This window comes from Equus quagga, chromosome 1 (genome assembly GCF_021613505.1).
Source record: "Equus quagga isolate Etosha38 chromosome 1, UCLA_HA_Equagga_1.0, whole genome shotgun sequence".
Lineage (NCBI taxonomy): Eukaryota > Metazoa > Chordata > Mammalia > Perissodactyla > Equidae > Equus > Equus quagga.
In genome coordinates, this window is record NC_060267.1 from 138860745 (window position 1) to 138882531 (window position 21787).

At 47.6% G+C, this 21787-nt stretch overlaps 3 protein-coding genes across 10 annotated transcripts in view; 1 reads left to right on the forward strand and 2 right to left on the reverse strand.

Annotated features, from left to right (window-relative positions):
* The window catches only part of SETD2 (SET domain containing 2, histone lysine methyltransferase), a 118625-nt gene extending 105291 nt beyond the window's left edge, over window positions 1-13334 (forward strand). For all 5 annotated transcript variants that reach the window (XM_046640361.1, XM_046640347.1, XM_046640353.1 and 2 more), the window contains 3 exons: window positions 9940-10020; window positions 12037-12138; window positions 12496-13334. In XM_046640361.1, coding sequence (XP_046496317.1) covers window positions 9940-10020; window positions 12037-12138; window positions 12496-12657 — 345 coding nt within the window. In that variant the 3' untranslated portion in view covers window positions 12658-13334. The remainder of the gene's footprint in view (window positions 1-9939; window positions 10021-12036; window positions 12139-12495) is intronic.
* Window positions 13335-15969: 2635 nt separating this feature from the next.
* On the reverse strand, window positions 15970-19241 carry LOC124227752 (death domain-containing membrane protein NRADD-like). Its single transcript, XM_046641676.1, is given in 6 exon segments — window positions 15970-16504; window positions 16507-16599; window positions 16697-16836; window positions 16954-17143; window positions 17818-17963; window positions 19116-19241. Coding segments are annotated over 5 exon segments (726 nt in total). The 5' UTR covers window positions 17897-17963; window positions 19116-19241; the 3' UTR covers window positions 15970-16280.
* Window positions 19242-19862: 621 nt separating this feature from the next.
* The window catches only part of NBEAL2 (neurobeachin like 2), a 29782-nt gene continuing 27857 nt past the window's right edge, over window positions 19863-21787 (reverse strand). For all 4 annotated transcript variants that reach the window (XM_046684360.1, XM_046684343.1, XM_046684368.1 and 1 more), the window contains 6 exons: window positions 21689-21783; window positions 21321-21437; window positions 21064-21222; window positions 20839-20987; window positions 20399-20534; window positions 19863-20315 (listed from right to left, as the gene is read on the reverse strand). In XM_046684360.1, coding sequence (XP_046540316.1) covers window positions 20214-20315; window positions 20399-20534; window positions 20839-20987; window positions 21064-21222; window positions 21321-21437; window positions 21689-21783 — 758 coding nt within the window. In that variant the 3' untranslated portion in view covers window positions 19863-20213. The remainder of the gene's footprint in view (window positions 20316-20398; window positions 20535-20838; window positions 20988-21063; window positions 21223-21320; window positions 21438-21688; window positions 21784-21787) is intronic.

Below are 21787 nucleotides of genomic sequence, written 5' to 3' on the forward strand. Positions count from 1 at the left end.
TAATTGGTGTATTTAATCTGTTGCCATTTAGTAAATGTGTCAATAAGGTTGGGTTTAAGATTTACCCTCTTACTGTTTGTTTTCTAATTTTTTCATGTGTCTTTTGTTTTCTTTTCCTTTTCCTGCTTTCTTTTGGATTAATTTAGATTTTTTTCCCCCCAAATATTCCATTTTATCTTTTCTGTTGGCTTATTAGAAACCAGCCTCTTTGCTTTACTTGTTTTTTAGTGGTTGCTCTAAGGAGTGGTTATCAAAGTGTAGTATGGGGACCTCTAGGGATTCTAGGACCCTTTCAAGGGAGCTGTGTGGTCAAAACTATTTTCGTAATACTACTAAAACATTATATGCCTTTGTCACTCTCATTCATTCACAAGTATACCATGGAATTTTCCCAAGGGTACCTGACATGATTGGATGCAGAAGGAAATGAGAATCCAGCTGTCTTCTGTTAAGCCTGACATTAAAGAGATTTCTAAAATGTAAAGCTATGCCACTCTTACTAAATTTCTTTAGTTTTGGAAAATATAGTTATTTTTTCACAAAAAATTATATTATTGGTATTAACATATAATGGGTTTGTTAATGTTATTATAAAATAAATACTTAAAATTTTTTCAGTTGAGTTTAATTTCTAATATGGTAAATTTTGATAGCTATAACCACATGAACGAAAGCTTTTTTGGGATCCTCAATATTTGAAGAGCATAAAGGAACCCTAAGACATAAAGCTTTGAGAACTGCTGCTCTAAGGTTTACAGTATGTGTGTCTATCTTAATACAGTCTACTATTGTACCGTGTACCACTTTATCTTATTTCATATGTTATGATCCCCAGAATACATTATTATTTTTGCTTTGAATAGTTTGTTATATGTTAAAGACATTTTTAAAACTTGGAGCAGGGCTAGCCCCAGTGGCCTAGTGGTTAAGTTCATCACACTCCACTTCGGCTGCCCAGGTTTGGTTCCTGGTGGAGACCTACACTGCTCTGTTAGCGGCCATGCTTTGCTGGTGGTCCACGTACTAAAGAATGGAAGATTGGTATAGATGTTAGCTCAGGGCAAATCTTCCTCAGCAAAAAATAAATAAATAAAACTTGGAGCAAAGTCTTATATTTACCATTTCCGTCAGTCTTCATTCTTTTGTGTAGATTTGAGTTTCCATCTGAAATCATTTTCCTTTAGTCTGAAGAATTGTCTTTAATATTTCAAGTATTTGAGGTCTAATTGTGATGAATTATCTGTTTTTTGTTTGTCTGAAAAAGGTCCTTACTACCTCCCCCCTCTTTGCCCTTTTTTAACAGCCTTTATTTTTTAGAGCACTTTTAGGTTTACAACAAAATTGAGCAGAAAGTACAGAGAGTTTTCATATACCCCCTTTCACCACACATGCACAACTTCCCCCACTGTCAACAACCTGCCAGAGTGGTACATTTATTAAAATCCGTGAATCTACATTGGCATATCATCACCCAAAGTCCATAGTTTGCATTAGGGGTCTTGGTGTTGTACATTCTATGGGTTTTGACAAACGTATAATGGCATGTATACACCATTATAGTATCATACAGAATAGTTTTGCTGCCCTAAAAATCCTCTGTGCTCCCCCTATGCATCCTATCCTCCCTTTCCACCTCCCCCATCCCTGACAACCACTGATCTTTTTACTGTCTCCATAGTTTTGCCTTTTACAGAATGTCATATAGTTGGACTCATATACTATGTAGCCTTTCAGATTGGTTTCATTCACTTAGTAATATACATTTAAGGTTCCTCCATGTCTTTTCATGGCTTGATAGCTCATTTCTTTTTAGCACTGAATATTCAATATTCCATTGTTTGGATATACCACAGTTTATTTATATATTTGTCCTTCAACTACAGAAGGACATCTTGGTTGTTTCCAGGTTTTGCCAGTATGAATAAAACTGCTAAAAACATTCCTATGCAGGTTTTTTGTGGACATAAGTTTTTCATTTATTTGAGTAAAGACCAAGAATCATGATTGCTGGATCATATGATAAGAGTATGTTTAGTTTTGTAAGAAACTGCCAGACTCTTACCTTTATTTTTGAAGGATATTTTTACTGACAGAATTCTAAGTTGATACTTTATTTCCCCTTTCAACATTTAAAAGATGTTGTTATTCCTTTTTTTTTTTTTTTTTTTTACTTATAGTAGTTTGTAATAAGAATATATTTCTTATTATTCTGGTTGCATGGAGAAAAATTTTAATTTTCTCTTTATAATTGGTTTTTAACAATTTGATTGTGATATACCTTGGTATTGTCTTCTTTGTGTTAACCTTGTGGTGTTTTGAGCTTTTTGCATCTGTGGGTTGATATTTTCCATCAAATCTGGAAATTTTTTAAATTTCAAGTCTATTTTTCAGTTCTAAAATTTCAATTTGGTTATTTTTTAATATTATCAAGTTCCTCATGTTTTCCTTTATATCGTTGAAGATTTACAATGGCTGTTTTATTTTTGTCTCCTAATTCCAGTCTTTTATTTCTGAATATGTTTCTGTTAGCTTTTCTCGTGGTTATCAGATTAACGTTTTTTGTGCTTGTTTTGTGTCTAGTAATTTTCATTTGAACACTGGGCGTTGTGATTGTTAAGTCATTGAGTTTCAGAGTTTTATTTTCTCTTAAGACTGTTGAGCTTTGTTATGGTAGCCAGTTAATTTACCTATGGATCAGCTTGATTCTTTAGAGGCTTGTGCTTAATCTTTGTTAGGTTGAATCCAGAGTAATCTTTTATCTCAGATGACTACTACTACCTAAGGGATGGCCTTTCTGGGATCTCCACTGAATGCCTCAGGTTAACACCAAGGTCTCTTCACTCTGGCTAGTCGAAGCTCAAATGTTTCCCAGCCTTCTGTGAGCTCTGGAAATTGTTAGTTTATTGCTCATCTCAGACACTGTGGACTCAGGTCTCTATCTCCTCAGCTCACTGAGACCACCGTGCTATGCTTGGGTTTTCTTCCTCATACTGGGGTCTGGTAGACATGGAAAGCCAACGTAATCAAAGGGCTTACCTCATTTTTTCCCTTGTCTCTGGGATTGTAATCCAGTGCTGCCTAATGTCCAGTGTATAGAAACTGTTGTTTCTTGTATTTTATCTAGTTTTTAGTTGTTTACAGTGAGCAGAAAAGTTTATTTTGACTTGTCACGGCCGGAAGCACAGGTCTGTGGAGGGGCGTGTTTTTTAAAAAAACTTTATTGAGATATAATATACCTACCATAAAACTCAGTTGTTTTAGGTTTACAATTCAGTGGCTTTTAATGAATTTACCAAGTTATGCAGCCATTACCATAATCTGCTTTTAGAACATTTTTATCCCCCCAATAAGATTTCTTATACCCATTTACAGTTAATTCCCATACCCACCCCCAGTCCAACCACTGATCTGTTTCTTTCTTAGTAGATTTGCCTTTTCTGGACATTTCATATAAGTGGAATCATATAATACGTAACCTTTTCTGACTGGCTTCTTACATAGCATCATGTTTTCAAAGTTCGTTCTTGTTGTCGTGTGTATCAGAATTTCGTTTTTATGGCTGAATAATATTCCATTGTACATGGATAAAGATGTGGTGTGTATATACGGTGGAATACTTCTCAGCCACAACAAAGACAAAATCATGCTGTTTGTGACAACGTGGATGGACCTTGAGGGTATTCTGCTAAGCAAAATAAGTCAGAGAAAGACAAATACCATATGATTTCACTCATATGTGGAAGATAAACAAACACATGGATAAGGAGAACAGATGGGTGGTGCCAGAGGGGAAGATGGTGGAGGGAAGGCAAAAGGGGAAAAGAGACTGTTGGTGGTGAATATGATGCAGTGCAGTCTATACAGAAACTGAAGTATAATAATGTACACCTGAAATTTACACAATGCTATAAGCCAATATGACCTCAATAAAATAATTTTTTAAAAAATTTCATTGTATAGATATACCACATTTTGTTTATCCATTCACCAGTTGATGGACATTTGGGTTATTTCCACTCTTTGACTGTTAGGAATCATGGTATATGAACATTTGTGTACAAGTCTTTGGACATAGGTGAAATTGCTGGGTCATATGACTAATTTTTGTTTAACTTTTTAAGAAACTGTCAAATTGTTTTCTAAGGTAGCTACGCCATTTTACATTTCTACCAGCAGTGTATAAAGGTTCTGTTGGGAAAGTTTTTGTAGAGACAGGTACCTAAGGGAAAACCCTGTGAGTGTCATGTGCTTCCAGCAAAAAACTGTCTGGACATTCACTCTGTATATTGGCTTCTTGGGCTTTTATCTCTGATTTGTCAACTTTACCTTTCTTGTATTTCTAATGAGGAAATCTAAGTGCAAGGCATCTATTCTCTGTTATTAACCCTTTGATCTGGGTATAGTAGATGAAGCAACAAATGAGTTTTGATCTTCCAGCCAACCTTGCACTGAAGCACAAGTCAAAGGCTTGAGGTGTCAGTCTTTGTATCCCTTTCCAGACAGTAGTCTCTATCATCAGGACCTAGTCTGACTTGGATTGCTAGGGACCTATTTAGATCTAACCTTCCCAACCAGTTTACAACTGCATTTACCTAGCTAGCATCTCAATAGACAGGAGAAGGATGCCTGTGGGGGGTATGTTTTATTCCTTCTGCCCCATTTTTTTCATCTTTAGGGCCTTTGCTTAGATTTTAATCTCCATGGAGGTACAGACTGTACTATGTATATTTTCATTAATTCACAGGCCTTGGGTGAAGTATCAGGCATAGAAAGAGAAATAAGACCAAGTACTAGTCTTCAAGAAGTTCAGTCTAAGGAAATAGCCACATCTGTAAACCAAGAATACAATGGGATAATTGCTATAGTAGAAGTATGTACAAAATGCTATAGGAACAATGATTAATGGTCTGAGACGATAATCAGTAATATGTCAGAGAAAACATGATTTTACCTATAGCTAAGGTGAGCAGGAAAGAACATTCTACGCAGATAAAGCAGTTTTTTGCAAAGTCATAAAGTCAAGACAATACAAAGCATGTATAGGGAACAATAAAAATAATGTGGTATGATAAGAGTTTGGGTGAATATGGGGGGTAGTGAGCAAGAAAAAAAATGGAAAAGTAGGTCACATTTAAATTGTCTGAGATCTTGGTGTCCTACTAATGTGATTATTATATGATTAAGTACTCGGCAGCCAATGAATACCTTTTAAAGCAGGGGAGTCAGACAATCAAATGTGTGTCATTCGAGTGAAACATGCCCATTTGGAAAGGTGAGATCAGATAGCAGGGAGATCAGATTGGAAAGTATTAATATAATGGTTTAGGCAAAGTGAGGAACTAAGAATGGAGATGTTGGGGATTCTTGCAAAGACATTTGAGAGGCATCATTCAGGGCTTAGCAAACAAGTGGGTATGAAAGAGGCAAGGGTGGCCTATCACCCTCATTTTTAGTTTGGGTGGATAAGATCTCATTATTCAGTCTAGGGAATGAAGGAAATTTCATGAGATTTAGGGTAAGTTCAGTGTGGAATTTGAGCTCCCTGCATGATTCAGGATAGGAATTGCTAGTAGGCCGTTCTAGGTTTGAGTCATCAGTAAATTGGTGCTTGTTGGAAACGGGTTTCTAGTATCAACATAGGGAATGTACGTGATGGGCAGAGAACTCTTTGAAGTGTGCTGTGTGGTGCTGGATGGCTGGTATTAAGAGCTTTTGATGATGAGACTAAGCATCTGTGAGAGCCCTCCTTCTCTGTCTTCCTCGAGTGGTCTCTACTCTTGGTCTTCTTGTACTCTTCCATCATCATCATTTGGTGAGTGTAAAGTTAAATCTTCCCTTTGAGAACCCCAGATGCAAACCATTGCTGACTGCTTGCATGATTGAGAGATGGCAGTTTCTTTGCTACTACCTTCTGGCTTTTAATTAACATTCAGTCACAAGGTGTAATAGGTGTCCTAAAACAATGTTATGTTAAAATAGTAGTTGTAGAGTATTTGCTGGATTGAGGAAGTTGCAGAGGACGAGATCAGGGACCAAGAATCTTTTCAATTGATGATCCTATCTTTGGAGTTACGGGTAATTTGTGAAAGGATTCCATATGAAATCACTTAGGAGCACTGGAGAGGGAACCAGGAAATCACTTTTGAGACAGGATTGTCAGAAACCAGAGTTCAGATCTCTGCAGAGCAGATGGTTAAGTTGCCTAATAAGCACAGCCTGGTCATCAGCTGGGTGACCAGAGAAAAGCCCCCAGGGCTGCACTACACTGGAGGCCAAATGCACAGAGTAGGAGGCCTGCTGGTTCCTAGTAATGTGTTTAGGACCTCAGTTCCAGGTTTTCTATGAAATCCACTTGTCTTTGAGTGGAGCAGATGGAGCCTATGTTAAATCCAGTCGGACTTTTGAAAACATTTCTAGAAAGTGCCTCAGAAATGTTTTTGTTCCTGTCCTCCCATTTCCCCTGTCAACCCCCTGCCTCTTTTTGACAAACTAGGGTGTGGTGTAGTGCCTTATCTGGAGCCAAACGCTGAAATAAATTATTTTGCTCTTTTTGCTACCAAAGGTGGTAGCAACTCCAAAACAATATACTGAGTTTCTATTAATTTCAAGGATCCTTCCTTCTTAACCTTTTAATTGATGTATACAGGTTCATGCATTGCAGAATTTGGGTTGAATCGTGTGTAGTGTTTCTGATGGGTCACTTTCTCCTTCTGCTTCTGAATTCGTGCTGCCCCCCAAAATAAAGTTCCTCCTTGAATAATGTTTTACATTTCATGTTCCGAAGGGTGTTTAATTAAATTCAGGGAGAGAGCAGCATTGGCTGGGTATATCCACTGTCTTTGTCAGGACCTATTTCAGTCAGGCCACACTTCTAACTTCCAAGGCGTATGGGCTTTGTGACATGGTCATGTCTGTATGTATAATAAAGGATGGAATTTGCATTTGTTGTGTTAGCCAGTTAGTGTGTGGTTACTAGAGCCATCCAATAAGTTTCAAGCCATTCCCTACTAAGCCAAAAGGACTGAGGCCTCACCTTGGGTAATGTGAAGGTACTTAGACTTTCTTTGTCATATTCATATCTGGTCATATTCTGACCAGATTCCCTAGGAATCCAGATATGTCTCCGATGAAGGCTGACAGCAGAGCTTCTAAAGGCAGTAAGCTCTGGCTTTCCGCCAGACCCTCTGCCAGCTCATTGTGTGCCTTCTATCTGGCCACTGTTCACATAGGTTCCTACCAAAATCCTCCATTGACCAATGTCCCAGATGAACCAACATATAGATAAGGCAAACCAATTATCACTGAGAACCTGGGAACACATTGCTTTTTTATGTATCAGAGCACCCGCCCCACCTCCCTGGTGGGTTCCTAGAATTTCTTTGAGACCAATTACAACACAGGTAGATGTCACCTACCCATGAAGTAACCTGTTATATTTGGGGGGACTATTTGGTCCCAGTCTAATGTCTTTTCTGGTGCTAAAGGGTTTTTAATTGGCAATTGGCATTTGGGAAGGTTAAAAACACTTGACTTTAAAAGTTTATGTATTGTAGGAATGCTAACACTTTAAATGGGACTTTTTTGGAGTTGAGGGGTTTGCAGGGTGTTTCATGTCAATGTCTATCAAGCTATCCTTAGCTCTGACTCTTGCTCATGGTATTGCTTGGCATTGGGCTTGAGTAAGGGTTAACCAGTTTCTAAAATTATTTCTCATGCCATTTGTAGACCAAAGACCAAGAAGGGTACATGAATTTCAGTATTCCCAAGAGTACTTCATTTTGGTTTTTGATTTCCATGATGTAAGTCTAGGCACCCTTCATTTGAACATTTGCTTTCTTAATCCCAACTGCATAGCACTGAAAAGGACCATGAAAGCTCCTAGAGAGAGCTCAGTGGATTATGCTCTATAACTGTGTTTTTAAAGCCCTGTCAACTTCACCAAGTTAGAAATTAAATTAGAAAGCTATTAAATATGCACTGGATTTATTTAGCTTTCTGAACACATACCCCATTCAGAGGGAAGCAGAACATTCCTGTTTACACAGTATTCTCACTGAGAGCCTGGCCTCTTCTAGACAACTAGGAGCCTTGAGATGATTGTCATACCTCAGCGGGCTTTCTGTACTCATTGCTGTTGCTATTCATTTCTGAGATCTACAAGAGAACAGCTGGGATGTGTTGAAGTTTCCTTAGCTTATTCAGGCAATTTTTTTTTTTTTGGAGGAAGATTAGCCCTGAGCTAACTACTGCCAATCCTCCTCTTTTTGCTGAGGAAGACTGGCCCTGAGCTAACATCCGTGCCCATCTTCCTCTACTTTATACGTGGGATGCCTGCCACAGCATGGCTTTTGCCAAGTGGTGCCATGTCCACACCCAGGATCCGAACCGGCGAACCCTAGGCCGCCGAGAAGCGGAACATGCGCACTTAACCGCTGCGCCACTGGGTTGGCCCCCACTATTCAGGCAATTCTTGATCCCTTGCTACCTGAAGTCTTTTGTGAAGCACACCCACAACTCTCTACTACTGGAAAAAATAACCACAAAATCCCAAAGTAAAACACTTTAAAATAGAGTTAGTTGTGTTTTTTGTTTTGTTTTGTTTCCTGAAAAGAGAGGTTGAATTTGTATGTTCTTTCTACCCCCCGCCTTGCTCCCACAGCTACAGAAAGAAAGTATAAAAACGAAAAATATGTAAATCTTTTATGATAAATTAGAGAAAGGTGATTTGTAGCAGCCCAGGGCCGAGGGAGTGTCACCTTTCTCTGGAGGCAGTCCAGAGCAGAGGGAGTTGAACACCTCCTTCATTACCAGCACCTTCATAACTGTTTATGGAAATGGAGGAATTAGAACTGGGGGATAGGTTGGGAATAGAAAAAAAGTCTGTGTTCTAACGGGCTAGCAAAAACATGAAGTACCTGTAATACCAGCTGCAGCTTCTACATCCATCTGAAGTGACTTATAGTCAAAGGGGAGTGCTCATAATCTTTTCCATGAAAAATTACCTTTACTAGGAATGGCATTGATGGCTGGTGATGGGCAAAGGTGTGGAGAGATGGCCTTGCATGGCAGGTGCTCTGAATGCCAGGGCTGCTGGCCCCTCACCTTTTGACAGTGCCTAGGTAGGGGGAACATGGCAGCCTCCCCTTTAGCACTGCTAGAAGGGAGTATTCCTAGGTTTGTCATCATCTTAGCAGCTTGGGACAGAGTTCTGTGTCTTAGCATCTATTCATCTGTTCACCCACTCAGATGACCCTCGTCTCCTTCCCCTCCCTACCTTGATACTTCTATAGTCTTTCCATTCCTGAACTGGAGACAACAACCTCCAAGGAGTCTCTCCTGCATGCTAGGACTGTCTCCTACAGTCTGGCCAGCTCTCTTTTGGAGGAAAAATGATGAGTACCTAAAGGGCCTTGAAGGGTCTTGGATAAGGACCATGATGTGGTTGGACCTTCCAGTTGTGTGGTGTTCTTCAGAACAGAGCATTTTGCCTTTGTCCTGGAATCCTAGAATGTTGGGGCTGGGAGAGGTAGAACTTGTTGAGCCCAGGCCTCACTGGACACTGTGGGGCACTGAAGCTCAGAGCAGGGACCTGAGTGGTCCAAGTCACACGGCACATTCTGCTCTGCAGAAAAGGTGACTGTGAAACAACTGGAAATGTTTAGCTACATCAAGGATGTAGCTTTGACCTAGGGTAGAGAATTAGAACTTGGTTTATAGGAATGAGGGCAGAGCCAGATGACAGGATTGAAACATGAGGTGAGAGTGGTAACAGCAGCCAAGTTGACTCCAGGACATGCCGCCTTAGGATCCTAAATGAATCCTAATACCAAGAGTCAGGTATCCCAACTTGGAGAAAGGAACGGCAGGTTCTAGAACAGCGGGGCTTCACTACCCTGACCTCTCATGCCAGCACTGTTGTGTTTTCTTTTCCATTTCTAGACGTCAAAAAAGCCTAAGACAGCAGAAGCAGACACCTCCAGTGAGCTGGCTAAGAAAAGCAAAGAAGTATTCAGAAAAGAGGTAAGGTTTGGTGGATGTGGGCACTAAGCTCTACAGGCTTAAACCTGAGCTCTTTTCTTTCTTGTCATAAGTATGCGCAACTGTTCGTAGTGTTAGCTTGCCCTGCCTTTGGGTGTTCCCTTGCTTCTGTGATTTGACTATATAGTTGTTATGTGATGACACACTGGTATGGTCCTTTACTATTGGCTAATAAGCACTTTCATATCCATTATCTCATTTCATCCCCACAACAGCCCATGAGGTAGGCAAGACAGAAATTGTCATTCCTATGTAGGTGGAAGAACTCTTCAGGTTCAGAGAGGGCAAGTTCTAGACAGAAGACTTGAACTCTGGCCTTCTGGCTCAAAGTCCAGTTCTCGTTTAGTGGCTGCCTAATCCTCACGGGATTGGAAGAAAGCAACTCCTCTTTATGCTACTAGAAGTGTATGTTTCCAGCTGTCAGGACACTAACCTTGTCTGCCTCAGGGCATCCAGATTCTAAACTGCAGTCTTCATTCACTGAGGGGGCTCATAGTCTGTTGGAGGAAATAGATCTGTAAATAAGTAATGGCAGCTGTATGAAGAGTATGCCATGATAGGGCTGGGGGCCACTATTCAGGATGTCAGGAAGGGCTCTTGAATCATGGGTGGGAATTGACCAGACAGATCAGGAGAGACATAACTGCAGGCAGTAGAATGTACAGAGGCAAAAGAAAGCATCGTCCCTTCCAGAAAATTGTAAGTAGTCTGTAGGCTGTAGCTCAGGGTATGTGAGGGCTGTTGAAAGATGAGGCTGAACAGTATTGTGCTTCTTCATATAGGGCCAGTGTGTCTGTGAGGTCCAGGGAACTGCTGCAGGATTTTAAGCTGGGAATAATGAAATCCCTGGCTGTATTTGGGGAAATGGATTGAAGGGAGAGTATGGAGGCCAGGAGACCACAGAAAAACTTTGAGTAAAAGCCTTATCTAGGTTTAAAAGTTAGTGTCTTACAGGGCCAGCCTGGTGGCACATATTCTGCTTTGGTGGCCTGGGCTTCACCAGTTTGGATCCCAGGTGTGGACCTGTTTACTGCTTATCAAGCCATGCTGTGGCAGGCGTCCCACATATAAAGTAGAGGAGGATGGGCACGGATGTTAGCTCAGGACTAATCTTCCTCAACAACAACAAAAAACAGCTTAGTGTCTCACTATCCCTGTGTGAAATTACTGGTGTTTCAGATCAGCCAACCAGAAGCTGTTTATTTAGTGCTTACCTTGTGATACAGCCTTGTTCTTTTGAACATCTGAAGGCTGAGTTTCAGGGATGGGTAGATCCTGTTCAGGGTACTTCCTGACAAAATGGCTAACATTGACTTTCTCTCTCCCTTTGTCCCCTGGGATCTTAGTGCCACAAATACTTCCAGAGGTTCTGTGCCTGGGTCTCTTTTTGAGAGCCACTGGGTTAGGACAGACACTACAGAGACAGCTCAGGAGGACATTGCAAGTTATGTATTAAATCCCACCTTGGATCTTCTCCCACCAGCTGTCATACCACGCTTCCATCTGCTTCTCATTGCTGTTGTAGGAATCAGGTGAAGTGTAACACAGAATCTAAGTAACCTTCCATAACAAAATGCCTGCATTTCCTGGGGTTGCTGAGCCTCCTAGTAGCACTGGAACATCCTCTGTGCCCTGCCTCCGAGAGCCAGAGAACTTAGCTATGTTTCTTTATGTCAAGGACCTGAGAAAGCTGAAACCTGGGGCTGCCCTGAGATTCAGCAGTGGAGTCCTGCTGCTGGGTCCCTGAATCTCCTGCTCTAAGTCAGCCTTGCTCAGTCCATCCATGGAGCTCTTTCCCTCTGAGGGCTGACCCAGGATCCTTTTCTCTTATATCCCACTGTCATACTAGCATTCTTCTGTCCAAACCAGCCAGCCTGAGTGAGGAAAACGGAAAGACTGGCTGGCTCTACTTGCTGCTTTTTCTGATTATTTTGTCAGTACAATGTCTTGCCCTCTCTGGTCCTATTGAGCAGTGTGTTCTCTTTCCCCTCCCTGCAGATGTCCCAGTTCATCGTCCAGTGCCTGAACCCTTACCGGAAACCTGACTGCAAAGTGGGAAGAATTACCACAACTGAAGACTTCAAACACCTAGCTCGCAAGGTATTCCCCACTGCTTGTGGTCTGATAATGTTCTGGGCAAACTGTGTATACCTTCTAAAAAGGCCCCTTTCATCATAGAAAGTGGGTTTTCCTTGCTAGATGCCTGGGCTAGGGACCCAGGAACAGGGAAGGAAGGTTTGGGAAGGGAGCGCACCCTACTTGAAGGTTCTCTAAGAAACTTCCAAAGCCGAGCTTCCCCTTTCTGGTGATCCCAGCACCAGCCTGCCCCAACCTATCCCCTTATTCAACTCCCAGTCTTAGTGAGAAGGACCCTCAGGCAGCAGGCTGGTCTCCCCCACCTCAAATCACTTCCACTCTGATTGATGGCTGTGGTCTCTTTTCCTGTGTCCTGGACAGCTGACTCATGGCGTTATGAATAAGGAGCTGAAGTACTGTAAGAATCCTGAGGACCTGGAGTGCAATGAGAATGTGAAACACAAAACCAAGGAGTACATTAAGAAGTACATGCAGAAGTTTGGGGCTGTTTACAAACCCAAAGAGGACACTGAATTAGAGTGACTTATGGGGCCAGGGTGGGAGGATGGGTGAGCAGGTAGGACAGACTCTGGGGAGAAGAAATCCTGTGGGCTCTTTCTGCCCCACCCCACTGTCAGGACTGTGCTACTGATGACACATCACCCTGGGGAATTCAAACCTGCAGATTTCAACTGAAAGCCACAAAAATGAGTTCTAGCTACAATAAGTGATCCCTGGTCATGAGCTGTTAGGGTGTGGTTAGAGGCCATCAGAGGCAAGGGTTTAGGGGAAGACCCTTCCCTCTAAGACCCCGGCCAGGCCTGACCCCACTCTCAAACCTGGGTCTCCTCCTTGGCGGTGCTGTCAGCGCACAGACCCATGCGCGTCCCCACCCATGACCCCTTACCCTGACGATTTGTATTATATTTTAATGTATATGTGAATATATTGAAAATAATTTGTTTGTTTTTTCCTGGTTTTTGTTTCTTGTTTTGCTTTTAGCCTCTACATGCTAGGATCACAGGAAGACTTTGTAAGGATGGTTTAAGTTCTCCTGCAAGGTTTAATTTGTTATCATGTAAATATTCCAAAGCAGGCTGCCTTGTGGTTTTGGCCAGCCTTGTGCTATGTTGATAAGATTGATTTACTGCTTAAAAATCACTTTACTTTATCCAATTTTTACTGAACTTTTTATGTAAAAAATAAAATCAATTAAAGAACTTGGCATGTGTGTTCCCTAAAAGCCAGTCAAGCATGTTTGTATGTAGTGATGTCACCAGAGGGAGAAAGGAGAAATGGTGGCCATAGGTATGTGAAGTCCAAAGTTAATCCTTGAGATTGGAGTTTATCATAGGCCTTGTTTGCCATAGGGTCCCACTGTGACTAAAGCAGGCATATGCCAGTTGACTGACACTTGAGCGCTTGGGATCTTGTAGCTGTGCTCAGGGGTAGAGTCAACTTGCATGTGCATTCCAGAGGAAAGGAAGTGGACCTGAGGCTTCACTGGCGCTGCGCTTCTTTACTTTGGTTAATAGATCAGTCAGGAGAAAGGCATGTATCTTCCCCTGTATACTCCCTGGAGAGGCATTGAATCTCTTCTTTCCAGAGACTTGAGTTCCCTGAGCTCACTAGAATGCTTGTTTGATATATGGGTTCCCCGTCCTCCCACCATGTCCCTTGACACTGGGGCCTAGACACTAGAAGAAGGACTCCTATAAAGGGGTACAGTGCAGGTTGTGATGGGAGTGGCCATCTCCTGGAGAATGCAGGGCTCTGTGGAGACACCCCTCCACCCCCACCACCCACTCCCCCCGCTTTTGTCTGGGCAATGAGGAGGGCCAAAGGCTTTGGGCCAGCCTGCGGCCCCTCTTTGCAAAGAAACTGGTCCCATCTCTTCCTTACCAGGGTTACTTTGGTCACTGCAGCAGTGCCCTTGGGGAAGAGGCTCCGGCCTGCCAAATCTCAAACAGGGCCAGGGCGGATGGCAGTTAGAGCACTCACACCCTGCTGGGTGTTGTGCTGAGCACCTAGAGCTCGGGTTGTGCTCATTTGATCTTCCTAACTCTGAGGCACAGGAATTGGCACTGTTTGGATGAGGAAACTAAGGTTCAGGGAGGCTCAGTAACTTATTTCATATCCTTGTATTAAAGAAATTGTTAAAGGAGGAGAAAAACACATTTTAAAGTCATAATCATTAGACATGGTGTTTAATAATGTAGCCAAATATTTTCCCATGATACTGCAGTCTTCAAAACTGTTTAAAGCACACTATTATATCAAATGGATGGATCCTGATTTAACCCTCTTAATATTTTAGAGTTGTTTATTAGAATGTTTCAATTAATGTGCTTGAGTTCATTAATAGGGAATGTTTGTCTTTTGGGTGGGTTTGCCATGCAGGCGTATGGTGATATGCACTGCTGCTTGCAACCAAGTCAAAACTCATGATTTTGACCTGAGGCTCCAGGTTTCAGATTTTCCAAGGAAATTTAGACAGCATTCCATTAAACCATAGTAACCAGGGAACTGTCAAGTTTCAGATAGGACACCTTTGAAGAGGAATTCTCAGTTATTTTACCACTCTGTTGAGTTTTTTCAAAACCTTTTCTCCTTCCATAGACCCCTTGACACCTTCAGGCCCAAATCCCCTCAGTGGTGATAAGGGGTGCCAGCTAATCCAGAACCTTCATACCACTCAAAGCCAGATTTCACATTGATTGCTGATCCAATCCTGGATAGCCCTATGGCGGACTCCCTGCTGAAGCAGGTGTGAGGGCTCCAGTGCACTGATCTGATTTTAGCTGGCTGAATGCTGAGCCTTTCCTGCTTTCTCTCCTGGGTTGTTGCCCAAGGGTCAATTCAGGATGAAAGTGGCTTTAAACCTGCCCTTGCTTATTTTGAGGAAAAGATTTATAGGATTAAGTAGCTCTGGTAAACTATTTCTGAGGAATAGCAATAGCAATAGTCTCATGAGTTCGGTACTTACAGGGCAGCCAATCTAAGTCAGAAGGGGATAGGATCTACCCTGGGTCTCCCTGGACCACGATTGGATCCCATGTCTCCTGAGTCTGTGTGGCTGTGCTTCTTAAGTGCTCTGATCCTCGTGGATGCCAGCATGGTAGTCACTGTTCCTTCCCAGACAAGGCCTCTCTTTTGTAGCAACCCTCTCCAGAGGCACAGTTACCAACCTGCCTGCTCCTCCATTCAGGGTGGGCATATACAGAGTGCAAGTGGTTTCGCTGCAGCTGCCCTGTCCCCAACTGCCCCTCAGGTGGGTGGGATGATCTATCTACCCTTGGCTTGTGTGGAAATCACATAGTAGCTGTGGAAGCATGTTTGGACCTCGTCTCCTGAGTCTGGAGTGTAGGTCTTAGGAGGAGAGCCCTTTCTTCCTTTTTCTCATCTAAAGACCAGAGACCCTTGGTAACTAGCTTCCCAGGACCAGTCTGCCTCTTGCCTCCTGCCTAGAGGGGCAGGCCTCCAGGCTCCCTTTGATACCGGTCATAGCACAAGTCAGGAAAATGGTCTCAAACCCATGGCTCCTCAGTGCCAACCTGGGAGTCTTAGGGAGTGGGGGGACCCACTGAACGTGCCATTCTGTTTATTGTTCTCCAGCTAAGGAAGCTAAAGTTCAGGAACGTTAAATAGGTTCTTAACATGATACAAGCAGTGAATGGCACGTGAAGGATGTGAACTCCTTTGTGCCTCCAGAGCTCATGCCTCTTCTACGGAAGCACACTGTCTGCCAGCTCAGGTGCTCCTCCCACGTCCTAGGGACCCCATCCTTTTTCTGGGCCTCTGCCTCATAGCCACCAAACTGTGTCACAGGCCCAAGGAGCCAGATAGAGCCAGCACAATAGTCCAACATTGCCTTTAATATGGGATACAAAAGAAAAACCAGTTGAGGCTTAGTAAGGGGAGCTGTAGTGGGGATCAGAAGGGCAGGACCACTCCTCACTGCCAGCTCCCCCCATATCCTGGTCCCTGTACTGGAGGGAGGTAAGGCAAGGGGGGCTGAGTGTTGTCTGGATCTTGTATCCCCCCAGGAACAGAGCAAGCTGAGGCCACCAATGCAAGTAAGCCCATGAAAGGAAAGGCATATGAGATAGAGGTGGTGGGGAACACCAGAGCATGCTCCCTGAGAGGCCAGGCTGTGGAGGCATCACTCATACCACAGAGCAGCCCTCAGCCAGGGGGCCCAGGGCCCGGACCACATCTTCACGGCCCATGGCAGCTAGGGCCACCTCTAGCACCCTGAGGGTGGCACCACTGCCTTCTTGGACAGCCCAGTCCCTCAGCAGGGTGTAGGCTGGTGCCTGGCCCTGGGCCATGGTCTCCACAACCTCAGCCTGGTAGCCCAGGCGGCCTGCCAGCCCTTGCCACCCTTGTCAGGTTCGCCTGACAGCTCCAGGAGCCGCTCCACCTCTTCCTGCTGCTGCCGAGGGAGATGAAGGTAAAGCCGGCAGCCAAGCTCAGGATATGGCCCTGGGTTGGGAGACATGAGGGGCAATGAGAGTGAGATGGGTTGGGTGGTGCAGCAGAGCAAGGTGTGAAGGACTGTAGATTGGGGAAAGAGGCTCACCCTGGCTGGGAGCACAGGGCAGACTGCTAGGAGAGTCCAGGAAGACACCGCTATCCCCATGTATCTGGTCCCTGTCGAGAGCCCCCAGCTCTGCAGTCCGAGCTTTGGCCAGCTGCTGTCTTTGTTTATGTGAGCGCCAGCTGTGGGGAGCACGGGGGACCTGCCAACCTGCTCCAGCCTTTACTGAGACAGACAGGGAGCTGGCTGGGAGTCCAGATGGGAGGGTGGTGCCAAAGAGCAGTGCCCAGACCACCTACCACTTGAAGGCCACGCAGGCAAGCAGAGCAAGGACTACGGTGGCCAGGAGAGCACAGTAGACAGGGATGATGCTGCCCGAGGCTCCTGGAGGCTCAGGGGGGAAGGGGGAGGAGGTATTGGGGGCCAGGGCTCCCCCTGCCTCTACCCACACCCCTTCCCTGTCCATGTCCTGCCCCCTCCAGGTCTTATCTGTGGAGGAAACGACAGACAGGGTCAGGGGCAAAGAAACAATGCTAGGGTCCCTGGGCAGGCACACTTAGATTTTGCTGCCAAAAAGGTTTGAAACAATAGTCCCTACTACATGGAGTCAAAAGCTCACACCATGGCATCAAGAGCTGACTGGCCCGTTTCCTCCCTCCCCATCTCCCCTACCTCCCCTTTGCTTGCCACTCCCAGATGTACCCTTCTCCCAGGCTTCCAGACGGCTGCTCTTGCTGTTCTACTCTCTCCATCTGACAAACCGGCAGGAATCTCCTACTCTGGGAGAGCTTCCTTGATGTCTCGCAGTCTTTCCCTTTTCTGGTTCCCGTTGCACATCCTCTGTCTGTCTTCTAGGGCACTAAATTGTGTGTCCTGTCTCCCCTCCCAAGTCTGGACTGTGAGAGCACACTGATTCATGTTGGTCCCACTGGGGGCCTCTGTGTACAGCAGACCTCATAAGCTTTTGCAAAATAAAGCTGAACTGGAAGGCCAGTAAATGCTGCCTCATTTTTGCCTTGAGGCCGGTTGTCCCCACAATCCAGGGCAGGCAGGGCACAGGGGACAGGACTCCAGAGCCTGTAACTGGACTTGTGTGTGACCTATCTACCTGGGGAACCTCCCATCCTACCCAGTGCCCAAAATCTGGATCAAGAGGTGCTTACCCACATGGACCATGCCTTCCCTGTGGCTGGAGTTGTGAAGCATGGCTCTGCCAGCTAGCAGTGCTCCCAGGGGCTGCATCTCTTGGAGAAGGGGTTGGAGTATGATGAGCAGCACTGAGGCAAGGTAGTTGGGAGTCCAGAATGGGCTGTGGGTAGGGACATGGGGAGAAATCCCTAGGCCTGACAATGGAAGTCTTTTGGGGTAGTCTGTCCCTCTCTCCTGGCTCACTCCATTCTGATTCACTCCAGGACTGGGTACCCCTCAACACCTCCCCACTCCCCAATCTGGACCAGTTTCCTCCTGTGTCAGATGGGGGTGGTGGTGGTAACAGAGCTGGCCCCATCTAGCCAAAGCTGGAAGAGCCAGGGTGCAGCTAAGGATGGAGGAGGGCAGGCTGGAAACCACCCTCTCAAAGACTTTGTCAAACCTCTGGTCTGAGTCCAGAGATGGCAGGAGAGGACCAGGGAGACTCCCACCCCCACCTCAGCCAGAGCCAGGTCGTAGACTTATTTACTGGTGGGAGGCTTCCCTAGGCTTCACAGCATGAGCCCAGGAACCCAACACCCTAAGCCTCCAAGACAAGGCTCTCTGGAGTGACTATGCGCCCACTCTTGCTGCCTCCAGGGTCAGTGTCCAGCTCTCACCTCCTGCTTAGAGGCTGGACAGGAGGGGACCTTGGTGGGTTCAGCAAGGGCAGAGGGCATATGGGCTCAGAGGCCCCCCCGTTTCTTTAACATCTGGGAATTTGGAGAGGGCATGGAGGACAGAAACCTTGAAGGACAGGACCACTTAGTCCCAGGACCATCTGGACCTAGAGAGCTGATCCTGCTGGGACCCACTTCCTGAGGCCTGGACAAGAGAGGCATTGGTCTGGGTTGAGGAGGGATCTTGCCTGGAAAAGGGATGGAAAAGAGACCTGGCCAAAGGCCCTCCAACGCCCCAATATCCACCACTCCATATCCAGCCTGGTCTAGCCCAGGGACTCCAAACTCACTTCCCTGCACAAGGGCACGCGCCCGTGTGTATGGCAAAGTGCACAGTCAGCAAGTGGGTCTGGGACAGAGGTTGCGGTGACCCTTGCCACGTATGGGGGGTGTACATTTCTGTCACTTACCACATAAGGGGCGCTTCCAAGGTCCTGGTTGGCAGATGAGCCTGTGACCAGCACGCGCAGCCAGCCAGGCCTTGTGTCTGCCCGACCCACCCTGAGCTTCGGGATTGGAGCCTCTACCACCCCCAACACACACCCGTCTCCAAGGCCTACAAAATATGCACACACGATGCAACACCCACACACCCCAACACAGACGTCCGCACCACGACGGCAACACCAGCAGGATCGCAGGTCCCGAGCTGGGGGATAGAGAGGCAGCCCTCGGCTCCCTCCGTCCAGGAAGACCCGGGGCTCTGTCCCCAAACCGCTCCTGACCTGCGGCGGCCGCCCCTCCGCAGGTCCCAGGATCCACTCAGCCTGGCGGACGCAGGCCTCTGAGCGGCAGGGCTGCCCTTGGGCCGGCGGGAAGACGGCGCGGAGTCCCGGAGGAAGCCGAGTTCCGGGCCGCAGGAGACTCAAGCGGCAGCGCGGAGCGAGATGAAGGCGCGGAGGGAGAAGCGGGAGGGACACTCAAGGGGCGGGGCGGGGCGGACGGTCCGGGAGCCCCGCGGGACGTGCGGAGGAGCCTCCGGGCCGCCGCGGGACGGGCCGGAGGGGGCGGGCCGGGGCGGGCCGGGGCGGGGCTGGAGGGGCCCGACCGCCAACGTCTAGCCTCGCCTGGCTCAGGAACGCGCACATGCGCTCATCCGGCCTGGCCCCGAAAGCGGGAGTGACGTGCAGAGGCGATCGGGCTGACCACAGAGAGCGCGAAGAGACCGCGAGCCGGGAGGAACGGCGGGCGGGACCCCAGGGACAGGGGCGGCGCCGCTGGGGACAGAAGGGGGCACGGGTCGCCCGGGAGTGGGGCACGGGCCAGGGGAACGCGCGCCCGGGACGGCGGCCGGGGCAGGCTGAGATGCCGCGCGCACGCAGACTCAGAGGCGGAGCAGCTACAAAACGAGGCCAGGTTTATTGCCGAGAAAGGGAGCGCGGGGGCCGCCTTAGGGATTAAGGCCACATTCCGACCCCTCTGCTCCGCCGAGACAGGGGACTTGGGAGCCTGGACTCCCCACCCCAGGCTGTGCAAAAAGTGCTGAGCGGCCGCCGAGGCCAGTGCTGGGACTCCGGGGCCCCTCTGCCGGCGAGGGGCGGGACCTCCCGGAGCGACACCACCCACCAATCCCTGAGCTGGGCGGGGGTGGGTCCCCGCCCACCCCCTGAGTTCTGGCCCGGCCGCGGCGTCGCCTCCTCCTCTGGGTTCCCGCCTTCCGTGGGCGGGGTCGGCTGCGGGCGGGCAGGCTGTCAGCGCGCCTCTCCCGGGTTGTACTCCGTCTCCCCAGAGGACACCTGGGAGATGCGCCGCGAGGACCGCCACAGCTTCCGCGCGAACTGGCTGCTGCGCACCTGGTGGGAGTAGGAACGGGGTGAGGTCAGCCAGGACCGTCGCTCCCCGCCCGCTTCGAGGCCCGCCCCGCCCTTATCCTCACCTCAGAGGGCTGCCCCGCGCCCACCACGATAAGCTTGCCGTCCTCCAGGCCCACGAGCACGTGGCTGCGCTCCTTGGTCACAGCCACGCTGCGGATGGGCACCTTCATGGGCAGGGGAGGTGCAGCTGGGAGCAGTCTGGAGGGAGGGGAGATACACAGACTCGCAGCTGCAAGGGAGCTTTGCATCCAGCAGACATGTCTCTTCATTCTCCCCTATACCCTCTCTGCCTTCATTTGAAGGATGGCTCACTCGAAACCCTGACACATGAAGGGATCTCCCACAAGTGTGTGGCTAAGGGGAGGCCCAGGGCAAGAGGGATGGGGGGACAGGTGACAGGCCTTGAAGAATGTGCCCACAGACAAGGGGATGTACCTCATAGTATCCTCTGCCAATGACCACCCCCCTGAGAGGACATGAACCCATAAATAGTGGGGCTCACTTATTCAGGTGGAGGATATGCAGGGCACACTGGGCAGTGCCCAGTAGAACAAAGTCCTCTGTCACTGCCAGGGCTGTGGGCTGCTCTACCAGGGGCAGTGAAGCCCGCAACCTCCCATTCACTGAATACAGGTGCAAGGAGTAAGTGACCTGGAAGAAGAAGACGGTGTCAGCAAGAACAGAATCCCAACCATCCCTCTCTTGGCTGGGCACCCCTTTCCCATACCTGAGCCCCAAGACGCTCCCGTGCCGAGCTCTGTACCACAATCTGGCCCTCAGACCCCAGCACCAGGTAGGACACAGGTCCAGGCAACGAGGCCCCCGGGGGCCGTAGTGCTGCCACAAACTGGCCATGGCGTACAGTGTGGATGATCACAGTTCCATCCTGCAGGAAGGCAGCTTAGGGTGCTGGGCACAGGTCTCTGGGCTCCAGGGGCAGTGCCCAGCAAACTCAGCCTCCCCTGGGCACAGGCATGTACACACCTCGGATCCAGACACAGCCATATCGAGTTCAGTGCTGATGGCCACGCAGCTCACTGCAGCCTCATGCCCGTATAAGACCTGCACGGGCTTTGATGCCAGCCCCACAGAGAGACCACCCTGTGGGGAGCCAGGGCTGGCTCAGGACTGGGAGCATCCCACTACCCTGGCCCCTGAGTGAAAATGCTAAGGCTCAGGAAAGTGAAGGCCTTGTCCAGTACCAGAGAGCTGGAGGGTCATGGAGCCCCAGACTTGCTCTTGGAAGCAGAGGGAAGGGGAAGAGAGAAGGGCAGGACTGGAGGCCCACTAAGTGGCCGATGTGCTGCAGGTCTGGACTGTGGGGGCCCCATGGGGCTGTCCACCCAGCACACCTGCTGCAGGAGTCGCCACACCATGCACGTGGTGTCCCGGGAGCCTGAGATGAGGTAGATGCCACAGGTGTCCAGTGCAAGGCAGGTCACTACATCTGT